The sequence below is a fragment of the Halichoeres trimaculatus genome, unplaced genomic scaffold (assembly GCF_033239565.1).
Source record: "Halichoeres trimaculatus isolate MK-OKI-2021-1 unplaced genomic scaffold, fHalTri1.1 fHalTri1_scaffold_11, whole genome shotgun sequence".
Classification (NCBI taxonomy): domain Eukaryota; kingdom Metazoa; phylum Chordata; class Actinopteri; order Labriformes; family Labridae; genus Halichoeres; species Halichoeres trimaculatus.
The window spans coordinates 5,421,172-5,437,599 of NW_027437189.1; the positions used below are offsets into that span (position 1 = coordinate 5,421,172).

Consider the following 16,428-nt stretch of genomic DNA (forward strand, 5'->3'; position numbering starts at 1 on the left):
CATGACCAAAGACAAAACACCGTCACAGGTAAATCCTCTGATCATGGATTGTTAATGTTAACCGGTGAAGACACGAAACGAACCTGTGCGATAAGGCACAGGACAAATGCGCTTCTTGTAGTTCATTTTCGAAACATTGTAGTTCGTCGTGGCTTACCTACGTCACAAGTAATTGTTGTCACATAAATATGACATCAAAGTGAAAGTGCAGTCGAATTCCTCTTTGGCCGCAGTTCTCCTTTCCTCTCATCTTTCCCCCTCCTTCCCTTGACCCTGTGACGTTTTTTTTTATCGGGGTTAAGGTAAAGTGGATAGGAAAGGACTTAGGAAGAACTATTCGGATCCACCCTTATTCTTGTCTTCTTCTGAGATAGGAAGCTTGTGCATGGAACTATGTGGCTGTTTACAGCCAAAAACAGAGCAGTGATGGCTCTTCAACTTCGAGGGGAGTGGGCAGGGAGGGGGTTCGGGGTATCTGCTCCAGTGGGCCAATCAGGTCAGACTTGCTCCTGATTGGTCATAAAAGGGACTCGCTGACGTCGGCAAATCCCCAAAATCCAAACAGTTAATTTTAGGTCAGGATTTTACATTCACAAGCACTACTAAGTACAGGTTTTGTCATTAAATGTCACATTTTGTGGGCTGGGAGGAAAGACAAAGACCCCCTTTTTAAGCAGCAAAAGTAAAAACGTATTTTTTTTTGGAAAAGCATTTAAATAGAATGTGCAAAGTTGTGTTTCAAGTTTGTTCTCCTTGAATCTTTTCATTTTTAAATCATTTTTGAATATGTATACCTACCTAATTTTCAAGCATTTTTGTACATTATATCAGGTTTCACACATTTATCCTTTTTTTATTTTGTCTGGTTTTGTTTGATTTGATCGTGAAACACCTTGGGACTACTGTCTGCAAAGGCTACTGTACAGATAAACTATGTTTAACCGCTATGCTAATTGCAACACTATATAAAAGGCCCATTACCTTTTTTTCCCCACCCCAAGTACCCAAAATCAAATCAGGCAATTTTTTTTTCTTGTTTTAGCTCAGTAAGGATTACCAAAATTATTTTTATTTGCTAATCAGCCGAATAATGTCAGAGACTTTTTATTAGAGACATTTTTAAAGACTTTCTTCAAAGTCAAACGTTTGTTCATTTCATCAATATTTGGTAGCGTTGCCTTTAAAGTGAATGGCTTGGGTCAAATGTTTTGGTCATCTTTCCACAAGTTTCTCCCAACGGTTTGTCTTTTTATACAGCAAGTGTAAACGTCTAGTTTTAGCTGCTTATCTTAAATCTTCTCACTTTGCAAACTTCAATTCTTCTGTTTAGTTTTTTTTACATCCTTTCCTCTGCTGGAGTTGCACGCAGCCTACAGCTGGGGGCATTGCAGGGGTTAACGCCACCTGCTGTGGCAGATGTCAAAAACCATGCTGTAAAAAATGTCCGATTAACACAAAGGGGCACTTTGACAAATCCTGATTATAGGAGCACTTTCATTTATTAAACTCTGCCAATCCCACTGTACTCTCCCTGAGCGTGGATTAAAAGCAGGTAGACACCATTGTCTGTCCAAACAATCCCTCTTTAAGCTCCGGCTGCTTCCTGCTGCCCTGAACAGGCCCGGCTGTAATCTCAGAACGGGCTTATAGGTCACTACAACCACCACACACTCCCATTCATCAACATCATCCCCTCTACAGGCCGAGGTGATTGGATTTAGGACATGTTTTACAGCGGCAGAAAAAAAATGCTACAGGGAACTAAAGTGTGTTTACAAGAGCGGTGCTGTGAAAAGGCTCGTGGTGGAGTGGCGGCCATATGGAGTGGATAACCCTGGGAACATCTGCCCGCCATCAGAGCTACACACGGCCATCAGAGCGCTGGATTTGACCTTCACAGGGGGCACAAGAACATCTGGACCCTCTTTGACCCCATGGACCCTGAAACAGCATCGATAGGTGCTGAGAAACTGTAACCTGGATCAGTTTATCAGGATGACATGTTAGAGAGTGTGATCAGTGATCAGTGATCAAATCATAAAAGCAGCTGAAACAACCAGTCAGAGTTCACAAAGTGGGAAACACGATCAAAGGCGATTACACTTCTGCTACATCTTCCACCCTCCTCTTACATGCATCGCTGAAAAATTGTAAAACATTCCTGAAATTCTTATAAAAAAGCATCTTTACACATGCTCCTTACAGCATGTTTTTAACCTATGAGCTAGGAGAGTCCTAAGACATGATACAAAAAGGGTCACACAGTCTCCATCACTTTGTCCAAGATCTTGTTGCAGAGAGATTACTTCTTTTCTTAGTCTTTTCTTTTCTTTCTTTCTTTCTTTCTTTCTTTCTTTCTTTCTTTCTTTCTTTCTTTCTTTCTTTCTTTCTTTCTTTCTTTCTCTTTCTTTGCTATAGGTGCCCTGAAAGATTCAGGCTGTTAAAAGTGTGACGAAGAACAAGATGGTGTGCAGCTCCATTAAGTGCACAATAAGCAGACTCGTCAATGATGCAACATCACATGACAGAAATGTTAACAACTGTGCTGCGTTTTCACATCAGCTCATTTTCACTTCTAATGAAAATTTCAGGGGGTCGTGAGGACAAACTCTCCATCCCGACTTATTTTACAATCCCCGAAAATAATACACAAGAACAGCAGCTGTCAATCATCATTAAACGATGAAAACAAAACTTTTCATACAAGGCAGCCAAATAATATCTTCAAATCACCACAACAATTGGACGTGAGAAACATTTCTACGAGGTGTATTAATGTTTTAACCACAGCCCATCTGGAATGACTGGGGAGGCAGATTTTTTGACCTATACTGCAGCCAGTCACCAGTGGGAGCAGTTTTTGTCGCAGCCTCACTTCGAACTTCGAGGTGAGCAACAGAGAATTCCCCTTTTAAGGAAACAAAACTTTTACTCAGTCAGTCTGAAATACTTCTTCAGTTCTACCAGTCCTTTATTGAGAGTCTCGTTTCTTTTCTTTCTCTTTTAGAAAGCTGAATGCTTCTTAGCGATCTTTTGTCACTATCTATTAAAAATTTGTTTTCAGTCTGGTGGACTTGAAATCATGTCCAGCATCACTGTCTCCTTTGGCTCTTACTTATGTTTTTAACTTTTCAGACTCCTTGTGTCATTTGTTGCCTGTACATCAGCTTGTCTTTGTCAAGGGGAAACATCCAGTTCATAGAAATGAAGCCTATGCGGAAGTGCCAAAAGTCGCTGTACGTTGAGAATTTGCTTGAGGCTGGCTGCAGAAAGACCAGAAGTCACATACACACCCAGCCATAAAAACAGACTTTTACGGCATTAAAAACATTTTACAGCCTGGTTCAACAAATGGCAAAGGGTCTGACACGTTGATTTCACTCTTTGCACACACTGTACGGTGAGTGATTCTTTTTCTATCTCTGTGGTTTAGAAGTTATTATTGTTTGATTTTCCAATCAAAGGCACAGCTCAGGTCATGTGACCGCTGGGTGCCCTGTAGCTGCACAAAGAAAAACTCACAGCCAGTGTCATAGCGAATTTGGCTGCGTACGCGGATTGGCTTCATTTCACGGTTTCAGGAACAGACGTCGCAGATGCTTTGTCCATGTTTTTTAAAGTCTATGGTCTTTGTTCGTGTTTCTTTCTTATGAGTACGAGCTGCTAAACACTAATTGCCTCATGAAGGATTAAACAAATTGTCTGAATCTGAATCTGACTTATTTTGAGGCAGTGAGTCTCAAAGTTCACCACACATCACATGTGTTGCTCCACATGTACAGGGTGGTGGACTCAGAGCTTATCTTTAAGGAACAGCTGGGTCTGACTTTGATTGAATCACACGTCCATGTACAAACACAGAAAAGATCTACTCTCAGTCTGAATAAAGCTGAGAGAATTGGAGGATTGAACCAAACACTGGTTTGCTGTCTCCTTTTCTCTGCCCTTGATCAAAGACTTGTGCCGGGCCCAACATAGAAGCTTCTAGTGTTTCATTAAGTTCATATACATACAGCAATTTTCGGGTGTTTTGTACGGACACAAAAATAATGTTCCTGAGGCAGATTTACAAACTAACTGAACTTTAGGTGAGTGCAACTTATGTTGAATGGCTCTACTACACATATTAGATGGCTGCTATTGTGCTACTTTAAATGTCTTTTAAACCTTTTTAGAAAAGTGTCACTGCACTTAAGTTATCTGGAGTCAAGTTAAATTTTAAAAAAGATTGTCTGTAATAATTCATCAGCAGAGTTTTGTAGGAACTTGGCTTAAATTTGCAGGATTTATATCAGAGATCTGGAGATAATTAATTAAAGACCCCAAAAATAAGACAATAAACTCTGATATATATGAAATCTAGTTTTTTTTTTAGGACAAATGTTGGATAAGTCTATTTTTTTATTCTGCGATTTTTGAAAAGATACTCTTCGTTAAAAGGGGAGATTGCGCAAAGAAATCAAAATTGCGAGTTTGCTTTGTTAAATGTCTTTTACACCTATTTAGAAAAGTGTTTAAAAATTAATATAATGAGGAAAGTTTTAGGAAATTAGCATGTTTATGAATATCCGAGCAGTTACAAACTATACAACTACTGACTACGAAGTAGTGTTGAAATTTAAATTTCTTTGAACAATTTCCCCTTTTAACCCAAGTTTCTTTTCAAAAATCGCAGAAAAAAAATAGACTTATCCAATATTTGTCGAGAAAACCAAGATTTCACATAAATCAGAGTTTATTCTTTTATTTTTGGGGTCTTTAACTAATTATCTCCAGGTCTCTGAAATAAATCCTGGAAACTTGAGCCGAGTTCCTACAAAACTCTGCTGATGAATCATTACAGAAAACCTTATAATGTCATTTATGATAAAATTTTGGTCAAAAATGCACGTTTGCTGCAAGGAAATAAGAAAAGTACTTAAGATTTAGCTGAAATATAAAAATGATGATTTGTAATAAATACATATAATATTTGAATTGTGGTTCCTTGACTGCATATGTGACACTCTAACATGAGGAGTCCCTACCTCCAGGTCCCCACAGACAGACAGACAGTCAGACAGACAGAAAGGTGATAATGTATTACCAGCTGCCCTCTGACATAAATTCATCCCACAAAGACGTGGCATATGCCAGAGGATCAAATGTCTTTATCCCGGTAGAAGTTGTGTTGTTTTCTAAATTGAAGGAGCATAAGGTCCCACTTTCACGCCACCACACCGACTCCTCACCTCAATAATTGTATCAGCGTGTAAGGAGCTTACTGTAATTACAATATTGTGTTCTCGGGCCGCAGCCTAAAACATGAAACACAAATCACCCATTTTTTAAATTAAATGGAAACCTCGTTCAGAGAGGAGCAACAGGGGGATTAACATGTAAGTCTGGTACATTTAATATTTACTGAACAATCACACAATTAATCTGACAATGTGTTCTGTGTCTAATACCTGAACTGACTGGACCTCAGGCATTATGGGAGCTGGAGGGGGCGGAGGAGGGGAAGTGGAGCGAGGGTTTTGTGTCTGATTCAGATAAGGCCTTTCATGCAAAGTTCAACACATGCAATTCAATCAAAATTTGGATACTGGACACAAATGTAGCATGCACTAAAAGTTAGCTGGCTACACATAGAGAGGAAGCCATTCAGAATATCCAGTGATATCTTATTTGAAGAATATTGCGCTGTTGTGTTTCAGGTTTGTGATGGATAAAAGATACCAAAAAGTTAAATTATTATAAATCTTATGGGAAATTAGCCAAATTTCAACTTTCTCTGTTCTGTTCTAGGGCAAAAATATAGATAACATGTCGCTAAGCTTCAAATTATGTGTCATTTGATGTATCTGATAATCCAGAGAAACTACTATCCTTATCCTCTACAAACAAACTGTACTCCCAAATACATCCTGAGTATGAATGCAGAGAGCATGCAAAGCAGGAAAGTTCGTGGAAGGACATTCAGCAGTGTTTTTCTTTTTATATCCAGCTGTAATACGTCAAGCTCAAGCAGAAAAAGGCTGAGACAGCCTCAATGGACTACATTTACCATCAAAAATCTGAGCACACTGTCCTCTAATGAATAACAGCTTTACAGAAAAGCTTGGGCTGTTTTTACAGTCGCCATGATACAACATAGTTTAATGTCTTCTACTAGAGATGTTCATAACAGAGTATCTTTAACAGTTTTAGAGATTTTCTTGTTCAGCTGAAGCTTTGTGGTCGAGGAGTTCCCAAATTTGAAACCCTTCAAAGGCAGCGTATTAACTCAGCAGGGTGTGGTTAGTTTTTTCTGCACCGTTAAACACAGCTGCCAAACATGTTTCACCCACATAATCCTGAGGTTTGTTATTAATAATAATACAACCTTTATCAGCGCTAACAACAGAGCTAGGCTGATCTTTTCTTTCTTTGAGTAGTGCTGTTTGCAGAAGCTAAACACTATATCAAACCACTTCATCTTTAGAGGATACAGCCATAGTTTTTACTCTTTTACAAGAGTTTATAAGACTTTACAAGAGGACAGATCAAAAATGCCAAACACTGAATTGGACACTTTGCAAGATTATGCTATTTTTTTTTAATTTAAGTAGAATGTTTCCTTATAAAAGACTTTTAAGTAGTTTTAACTTTTTTTTCTTTTTTTTAACTTTTATTGTCACTTTGTTTTTTTTTCTTTTTGTGTGTGTGTGTGTTTCATATGAAAAGATAAAGGGGGAAGAAAAAATAAGTTGAGACTTTTCCCTGTTTCCTTTGGACATGCACAAATTTAGTTGAATAGAACATGTCAGCAGATGTTTAATTTTGCTTTTTGTTGTGTTTTTTTTTTGTTCATTTCTTATGTAGTAGTATTTTTTAAGGGTTATTTTTTATTATAACTATTATAATTGTAAAATAAAAATAATAATAATAAATGGGTTAGGGTTAATTAATTTATTAATTAAAACATGTATTATTATTATTGATAATAAAAATAAAAACAATAATAATAATAATATAAAAAAAATATTAAAAGTTTTTGAATTAAAAAAAAAAGAAAAAAATTAGATGATGATGATGTTTAATTTTGCTCTTTGTTGTTTTTTGTTCATTTATTATGTAGTAATATTTTTAAGGGTTATTCTTAATATAACAATTATTATTGTTAATAATTATATAATAATAACAATAATAATAATAATAAAAATAATTCATTTATTTATTCATTAATCCAAACATTTATTATTGACAATAATAATAATGATAATAATAACAATAGTAATAATAATAATAATAATAATAATAACAATAATAATAATAATAATAATAATAATAATAATAATAATAATAATAATAATTCATTTATTTATTCATTAATCCAAACATTTATTATTGACAATAATAATAATGATAATAATAATAATAATAATAATAATAATAATAATAATAATAATAATAATAATAATAATAATAATACATTTTTGAATGAAGAAAAAAGAAAGAAAATTACCATTACTCTTTATTTAACTTGTGCATTTTTCACAACATCTTAATTTTTGTTTTCAGATTTAAATGTCCAATATAACACACTATAACCCATAATATCTTATATTTCAAGGGTATGAAAATGTTAAAACTGGATGATGGCATGAAGTGAGCTGGTTCAAATCAGCTACTTTCGCAATAAAACTGATGTATCTATAACAGCACATTAATAAGCTTTCATTGCTTTATTTTGCACATTAAGGCCTTATGTCCTCCAACTTTAGCCATATTTTACAGCTGAAAATGTGTGACTTAATGCTAGAAAGATTAGGAATGCAACATTACATAACATTTCACTGAGTATTTCTTCAAGTTAAACCCGGTTACTTTTATATTTTGTTAATATGAGACGTTTATGGACACCTGCAGTCACGATTAGGCACCAAGAGGGCCTTGTGCATTGACAAACACCAATCTATGGGAAAGGCTGAAGCTCCATCCTGATGCAGAGTCTGCAGTGAGAGGAGTAAGATGCTGAGGAGTCTTTAAAGGGTTAAACAGGAGGAGGCGCAGAGTGGTCAGCTCCTCTGCTCTGGGTGGAGTGAAGTTTAGACATGTACTATAACAAATTAGCCAAGAGGACTGCAGTATGGCTGAGTGAAAAATAATCAGGGGATTAAAATCGTCTTTTCAAATTCATCCTGATCGATAGAAGAAGAAAACAACAACCGTTAGCTGAGATGAGTGATGTGAGTGAAGACGCGCTGCTGGATTATTTCTACTCCACCGGAGGAAATTCAGGCAGAGTGAAAAATGCAGATATCCTGAAGAGATTTAAACCCTTTATTGGTCACAGTGACTTGCAGTTACGTGGTAAGTATTGAGCTGTTATATCGTAGAGTTAGCTTAAAAATATTAGCCCAAAGCGGGAAAATGTGAAGTATCAGCCACAGCTCGGTACAGTGGGATGAACGTAAACTGACCGCGTGCTTGCCCCTCACTTTTCGTATTTTAGGACTATCTGTGAAATGACTCATGTTTACCTAAAAGCTTAACATTCCCACAGTCTGTTGTAACAAACGGCTTTAATGTCCCCTCATTGTTCCCCGTTGAGAAGCAGACATCTGGTTTGCATTAAAAGCCCCTCTACAGAACTACAGTTCCAGCAGGAATTGTGTCATTTCCTCCTTCAAGCTAGAGCTGCCTGGTTACTGAGCAGAGGACGTGAACGCAACACATCACTACAGCCTGTCACCATGTAGTGTCACATGAAGATGATCCACTAATACCTCAATGTGTTATGTTTTCAAAATACGAAAAACTTAATATTTCTAGTTCTGATTAACAGACATCTTCCTTTCTGATAAATCTTAATTAGCTAAAGTCGTGGCCGTTTCCCCAGACTAAGCTAATGTTGCAATTCATTAAGTATGTTAAATTAATTAGGCTAACTGCTTCACCGTTTCTTGGAAATAAAAATAATTAAAAAAGCTGATGTGGGGAAAATTTAAGGAACAGTATGACAACAGTTAACGTTCACAATCCTCCACCACCTATCCACTGTAAATGCTAGCTAGCATCACTTTCTGGAAACTATACTTGTAACTCAAACACACACCAAACTAGCATCCAGAGCTAATCACAGCTACAGCTAGTAGGTAAATGCTAAAATTACTGCTTAGGAAACTACAGTAATCTTGTAACTAGAGGTGTCTCAGTCCGATATTGATATCAGATATCGGTCCGATATCAGCAAAAAAACAAGTATCGGTATCGTATCGGAATGCATCTAAAATCTCCGATATGAGCAGTTTTTGTTACCCATTGCTTAATAATAAATGGTTAATAATAATAATAAAATCAAGACTTTTCTAACATGACAGACATACTACAAAATAAGTAATAAAAGTATGCATGTTTAATGCTGACATCCCTACTTGTAACACTATTTAATTCCAAGCTAGCATAGCTAGTGGCTGTATAAGCTAGCAGCCACATGCTAACAATAGTGTCTGAAAACACCAAATGGGCCAACAAATATTTGGTTTAAGTTTCTCTCTGGTTAGCGTTTCCTTTAGCGGTTAGCTGTGTAGGAATTGGTGAAATAATAAAGGTAACAGATAAGTTGTGAGCATATTTCAGCTTCCCTGTTGTGAAATCAGCTAGCGTAAGAAGATTGCTGTGTCTCAAATGTGTACTTATGTACTATTCCAAATGTATGAGCACATTTACACTGACAGTATGGAAAAATGTAGCGCACTTTAATTTCTTAGCTAGTGTACTTGAAAAAGTACACTAGCTAGTGTGAGCTTGAAAAAGTTGAGTATGGAATACTGGACACTTGTCACCCTCAATGGTTACCATCTTGGCTACATAACAGAATGGACAGGAATAGATCAAATGATGGATAATGGTGGCAATAGATGAATATCAGAAGAACACCTGCAAATAGCAAAAAGCGGTTGCCCTTGCGGTCAATTTCATCCACTGCGCTAATAAGTCCTGTGAATATACAAAAACAAGTATCTAATTAAAAGTACACTTTTAATGCTAACAGACACCACTGGATCAGCATAAAGGCAAAACATCAGATGGGTTTCCTTCTGTTTACTGCTTATTGTCATATTACCTGCTAGTTGACTGAGTTGTTAAGTTATGATGCTAACAGACAAGGTCTGAACACATTTGAGCTTCCTGCTTACACTGAGGTCAGAGGAAATTGGCTGCCGACTCATTGTACGATTAGCTATAGCAATAAGAAGGCATGAACTCTTGTGAAAATAAATGTTAGCTTGAAAACGGTTGAATGCTAACATTAACTGTTATGGTACCAAATGTATCCATGAAAACAACATAGCCATCCTGAGTAGGACACCAAAAGAAAAGGATGGCTAATGTGCTGATATCTCATTCTGTCCACAACCAGCACTGACACCAAGAATAAAAACAACAACTGTGAAGTCAAGCGTTAATTTATCAAAACACTAGTCAACTATCTTTTAATTTACAACCAAGCAATTTTCTGTTACCTGCTCCTCAAAATAATAGTAGCACTGCTGTATCTCTTGTAACACTGTCTTGCTCTCTGCTGTTCCTTTCCACCCACTTGCTCTTCAGATGCTTATGCAATCCTGCTCTGAATCACTGCTTACACAAAAATTCCTCTCATATTTGGCCTCTAAGATAAACTGTGATGGTAACAGGTTCTCAAATGAGAATGTGATGTTTTTATTGGCTTTACATTGCAGTTAATTATATATTTAGGAGTTACTTAAAGATAAGACAATAGCCGCATAGCTTACCTAAAATTTGTCTTATCAGAACCCAAAGATAAGGATCCCATCTGTGATTAAATTGCAAACTACAGTAGTATAATGGTTGTTAAATGATTTATAGTCTAAAAGAAAGCACCTTTACCTTTGGCACTGTCTGAACTACAAACATATTTGAACCTCCCTGAATGATTATCCAAAGTGACCTTGTCCTGCCGTTGCCAGCATGTACGGTCCAGATGCTATGTCAGCAGTGCAGTTGTTGACAGAGGTTTAGAGAGCTGCCTTGATACTCTGCCATCTGACATGGCTGTCCAATTAAAAAAAGTGCTTCCCACACATTTAAAGTCTGTCCGAACATGTGGTTGCAGATTTCCAAGTGGTAATTGTGATGATAGTATTTTAATCATAATTAAGCACACATGCATGACTGGATGTAGACCTTTAATGCTTTTTTTTCATCAGGTCTGAAAACTGGGGCACAGTGGGGAGTGTAGCAGCGTGAGAAGGGGGGTCCTGAGCATGTGTGTGTGTGTGTTGCTTGTTTGTGCAGACCTCTGGCTAATAAATAACGCGCATGTATACTTTGTGACTTGTGGAAAGGAATTCTGTTGTTGAAACAGATGTAAGCAGCCGCTTCCTTTAGGTTTCCTGTTGTTGTGACCATGAGCAGTGCAACTATCTCACTACAAATGTCCTTCCCGTCAACATCAGGAAAAAGGAAACACTTCAATTGTCCTCGGCTGCATTCCAATTTACACCTAAATGCATGAATGGAATACCTCAGCTTGGAAAGAATTCCTTCATGGCTGCTTGATAAACAGAGAAAACACTTAATCCCACTGTCTGCACACGTCTGAACATCTGCTTATCGTGTAAACAGAGACAGATAGTTTTATCAGATGAGGTCCATCAGCTGTGGTTTGTTTGGTTCCCACAGGAAAGGTTTTACAGAAAGTCTTTAGTGACTCAGTTTTTTCTGCCTTTGGGGATGCACTGTGTTATGATCTGTGCTGCAGGGGAACCTCTTCCTGCTCTGTAAGCTTGTTTTGCAGTCATTTATCCTGCTTGTTATTGAGGAAAGTCAGCTCATTCTTTGCTGTGTGTGTGTTTCTGCTTGGTCAGCTAGAAGAGTAATGGATCAAACAGCCTTGCTCTCGCCTGAGATGAAACAAACTTGCAGCTAATCCAGAGTGAAGCTCACAAACCACAGAGAAAAAAAGTTTATGATAGTCTAACCTCAATCACTAGAAGAAAAAAGTCAGACACAGAAATTAAAGGCCTCCATCGTGGTCTGGATACTTTAATTTCCCCCAAAAAGCCTCAAAATTCTCATCTTTGACATCGTATCTCAGGCCTCTCTCTAAAACTCATTCAGAAAACCAGCTGACTGTAAGATTAGGAAACCAGAGGCTCTTTTTCCACATTTCTTTGGACTCATTCCTTTAGCACTCTGTAAGGAGCTATATTTGTTTTTCATCAAATATTTCTCCCCACAGCTAAATACAGAGAAGAATTCAAGCTCATCATCGACCGCATCGCCGTGGTGAAGTCAGAGAATGTAAGTGAACGCATTAATATTTTGACCTTTTGTGGAAAATCGCTTTACTCTCATCATTTTCTCTGTGCTCATATTTCCAGGCTGAGGAGTAAATAGACAAATGTATCAGAGTTACGCAACATCATGACTGAACAGGGAGTAGTCCAAAATGTTGAGGTCATTTCTTGCACAACTGTTCATAAGCACTGGTTGGTTTTCCCCAAAGGACCCTTAAAAACTGCTTACTGGACTCCTCACTGAGTCAGTGAGTCTTTCCTGGATGTCTAAATAAGATGACAAGTGACTTAATTCTTTATCAAATGTTTGGAAACTCAACCAGGTGCAGGCTTAAGATATGTAAGCTAAAATCATATTACCAGGCTGTAACTTCAGTTATCTCCAGTTTTGTAGAATAGAATAGACTAGAAAATACCTTATTTATCCCTGCGGGGAAATTCAGGATTCACAGTAACAATCAAGAAGAAACAAAAGTAAGAAAGTGTATAGAAAGTGCAAAAAGGATAATAAGAAAATAGATGATGTCTGTGATTAGCATGATGCTACTCTGCCTTCTGGTATCCCCTCTGTTACTGGGTTAGCATGGCTAGCTTGTCCATCTTATTGGAGATATATTATGTTCCCAGTAACGATGAATGGAAGTACAAGTCAGGTTGTCACTTCTTAGCTCACACCTGAGAACCAGCATGTCGTCCTCACCTCCTTCTTCTCAGCTTGTGGGAAACATCCGGCCGTGCACTGGTTAGCATTGACACACTACAGGCTGCCAACAGCTGATTTCACATGTAAACAATGCAGCTATGGTTACATGTAGGATCTCCAGACAAATACAATAGCAAAAGTAGTAAAAAATATCACTGAAGATACAAACAGTTTGGTGTCCATGACCAACAAATGAGCCATACAAAGTAATGCAAAGATGACGAAAAGGAGATGAAAAAATCAGAGGAAATGGACGTAGAAGACAAAACTGCTGCAACAGGCAGCCATAACCAATAGGGCGGCGCCTAGCAAATGAAAAAAACATACATTTAACTCCTTTGCAGCCCAGGAGTTTTCAGCATAAACACATAACTAACACTGCTTATGATCTGGAATACATGGATTTAAAGGCACAGATGTGACGTTTAGCACTGTCTTTTCCATTAAAACAGAATTTACAATGTCTTCCCTAAAAACCATGAAAAACTCAGCCATTCTCAGAACTGTGTCATCATTTCCTCCTCAGTACAAAAACAGTCAACATGTCTGTGCACTGAAGCCATTTCTCTTGAGATACTTGACCACAACTGGAATCCAAAACACGATTCTTGCCACTAAATCTCAAGCGCACAAAAACACATCTGATATTTAATAAACCACTGGATAAGGAGAACACTGAAATTTTCTCCATCCAGTAACATTTCTGAAACCAGCCTTTATTTCCAAACTCATAGACTTTATATTAGATGGATGCCACGCCTTTGTTTCCTCCCTTTGTGAGCTGTGTAAAATACCACCTTGATGGGTGCTGACATATTACCCTGGTGGAGCCATGAGGCTCACGTCACACTCTCTGCTAATATCAACACACATTTAAAACACTGAGTAATAAAAACACACAGTCTCTGGCAGGACAGGGTTTTGTGTTTGCATGAGACTGACACACTGTTAAGGAAAGTTTAGTGCTTGTGATCTTATATTTTCTCTTACTGGACGTTAATGAACGCTGTAAGAGCCACATTTGTCAACAGAGCTGACAGTCAGTCCTCTTTTTAACCCCATGTTAACTACATACTACAGCATGGCTCATAGGGGTGGGAGAAAAAATCAATGTATTTTAGTATCAGGATTTTTTTGGTGTAATTGATTTTAAATTTTGATTTTTTTTTTTTTTTCAAATTTAAGTCCTTTATTTTACTCTTTGTGTATAAGCTGGGTTGTAAAAAAAGTAGAGATGTCAAATCCTCTGAATGAATCTAAACAACTGACTCACATGTGAGGGTGCATTTCTGAGGAAAATATGGCTCCTGATATGGTCTTTAGACATCATCTTCAACTTTTTCTCTTGGTCTGGTGTTGAAAAAGCAAACTAAAAAAATTGAAAAAATCAGAACTATCAAAGAGTCACAATTTTAATAAAATAAGCACACCAAAAATCGTAAAAGAACCAAATCAGGAGGACAGTATATTGTCCCAGCCCTACTGGTTTATACTCCTGCGCTGAACCATTCGTTGCAACGATCAGCGCCGATGTGTCTACGTCTTCCTGCAGTACCCCTCCGAAACACATGGGGGCAGTGTTGTCTGTATGATCGTCAGTTCGCCTGTTTTGGATCACAACGTGTTTCCTGTTTCCTTTTTCACAGAAATTTCAAGCATATTATGCTCTGCTTAAGATGAACAATGCTATTGTTTATCATGCAGATAATATAATTGGGAAAGAAGGCGGAGACATCGCAAAACATGAAATATCAGCTGATTTGAAATATGATCCTGCTCAGCTGACCAATCACAGGTTTTACAGTCTAAACTGTTTTGACATGTAGTTACATTTTGGAGGAAGTTTACATCAGGCCACTCAGGCTTCTGTGTAGCTACAGGGGCTGTTGATTTGACAAATTTGTCCCGTGTTTTACTTGATGTCCTTCAGGAGGCAGGATTTAAGAACTATACTGCATTCTGTCACTGGGGGGAGCTCTAAGCGTTTTGGCTTCACAGAGGAAGGTTTTTTGTTCAGTCCATGTTTTAAAAAAATCTATGATCAAACCCTTTAAATATGTCATCTTACTCAGTAAAAGTCAATCATTAAAGTGTAAAACCATGATTTAGAACAAATGAGGGATAATAATAATGTATTAGAGAAGAAAAATGTGTGTTTTTGAATTGACAGATGAAAACACAAGTTATCAAGAAGTGGACAGTTTAACCACATGACTGCGGTTTTCACACTGGATTCTTGTCTTATCAAAGGACACATTGTGCTGATTGGCTGTCTCTGCTGCAGGGCGAGAAGTATCTTGTCCTGAAGAAGAAATACAGACAAATGCTGCACGACCGGGACATCAAAAACCCTGGAACTAACGGGGACAGACAGGGACGTTCAAGCCCTGCCAGACCTCCTGCCACTGTAGTTTGGGACTCGATGGATGCTCTGACTTCTACTCCACACCTGAAGGAGCCAGCGGATGAGCCCATGCTTTGTGGAGAAGCTGACGTAGCTACTGAGGTGAAGTTAAACCCCAAACTGTTTGTGAGAGGTGGAGATGATTCAGCATCAGCTCCTGGGTGCTAAAATGCAACTCGCTGAGCGTGCTATCACTCCAGCTCAGCGTGTTTACTCTTTATGTGAATGAAGCATTCATTTCTAAACAAGGCCAGCTTTGTCGGGGTAACATCTCCTCCTCTGTGTGTCAGCATGTGATGTTTGCTGCATTTACACAGAGCTGAAAACTCTTATCTAAGTTAGCCACGATGATAAAAGGAAGGTCAAAGGGCTTATGTCTACATCAGGCTTAAAGCTGTTTAATGTACAGGAGCACTTCACTGTTGTGAAAATAAACACTCAGTGCTGCTTTAATGCACTCTAATCCTCTAGGAGTACTTCTACATATTGTTCCTGCTGTAAACTTCAGCGTTTCATCAGAGAGATTACTACGCTTTATGTTGTTTAGAAAAACTTTTCCAACAGGCTGTACAGCGAACATGATGCGTCCACATCCAGGCGTTTGAACACAGTTTGGGTTTTTAACACTTTATGTTTTTGCTCCAGCAGGACCAGCAGAGACCTCCTGACATTCAGATCCAGGAACCCTCAGAGCAGGGCGACAGAGACGATGAGCTGGATAAAGACTCTGGGTCAAAGGTGAAGATGAATCTGATTGAGATAGAGTGGACTGGTAGTAACATGTTCCTGCTTTTTAAACACTGAGACAACAAAACGCTCAAACCTCATAAAGCAAGGAGGTTTTGTTTTGATAGGAAAAGAACTGACGTGTTAAAGTGAACGTAGAGACACTGCTAGCCTGACATGAGGAGTGAAATACTCTCAGACTAAAAGCATCTCTGCACAAATAGAGCACAGAGGAAGCTCTAGGTTGCTGATGCAACCACAGCTCTTCTTCTCTCATGTTGAGGTTAACCTATATTTGTCAG

At 37.9% G+C, this 16,428-nt stretch overlaps 1 protein-coding gene across 1 annotated transcript in view; it reads left to right on the forward strand.

Annotated features, from left to right (window-relative positions):
- The first annotated feature begins 8,028 nt into the window (after positions 1 to 8,028).
- The window catches only part of LOC141799950 (uncharacterized), a 33,705-nt gene continuing 25,305 nt past the window's right edge, over positions 8,029 to 16,428 (forward strand). Inside the window, exons 1-4 of the mRNA XM_074682380.1 lie at positions 8,029 to 8,337; positions 12,236 to 12,297; positions 15,281 to 15,502; positions 16,049 to 16,138. Of these exons, the coding sequence (XP_074538481.1) occupies positions 8,205 to 8,337; positions 12,236 to 12,297; positions 15,281 to 15,502; positions 16,049 to 16,138 (507 nt within the window). The 5' untranslated portion in view covers positions 8,029 to 8,204. The remainder of the gene's footprint in view (positions 8,338 to 12,235; positions 12,298 to 15,280; positions 15,503 to 16,048; positions 16,139 to 16,428) is intronic.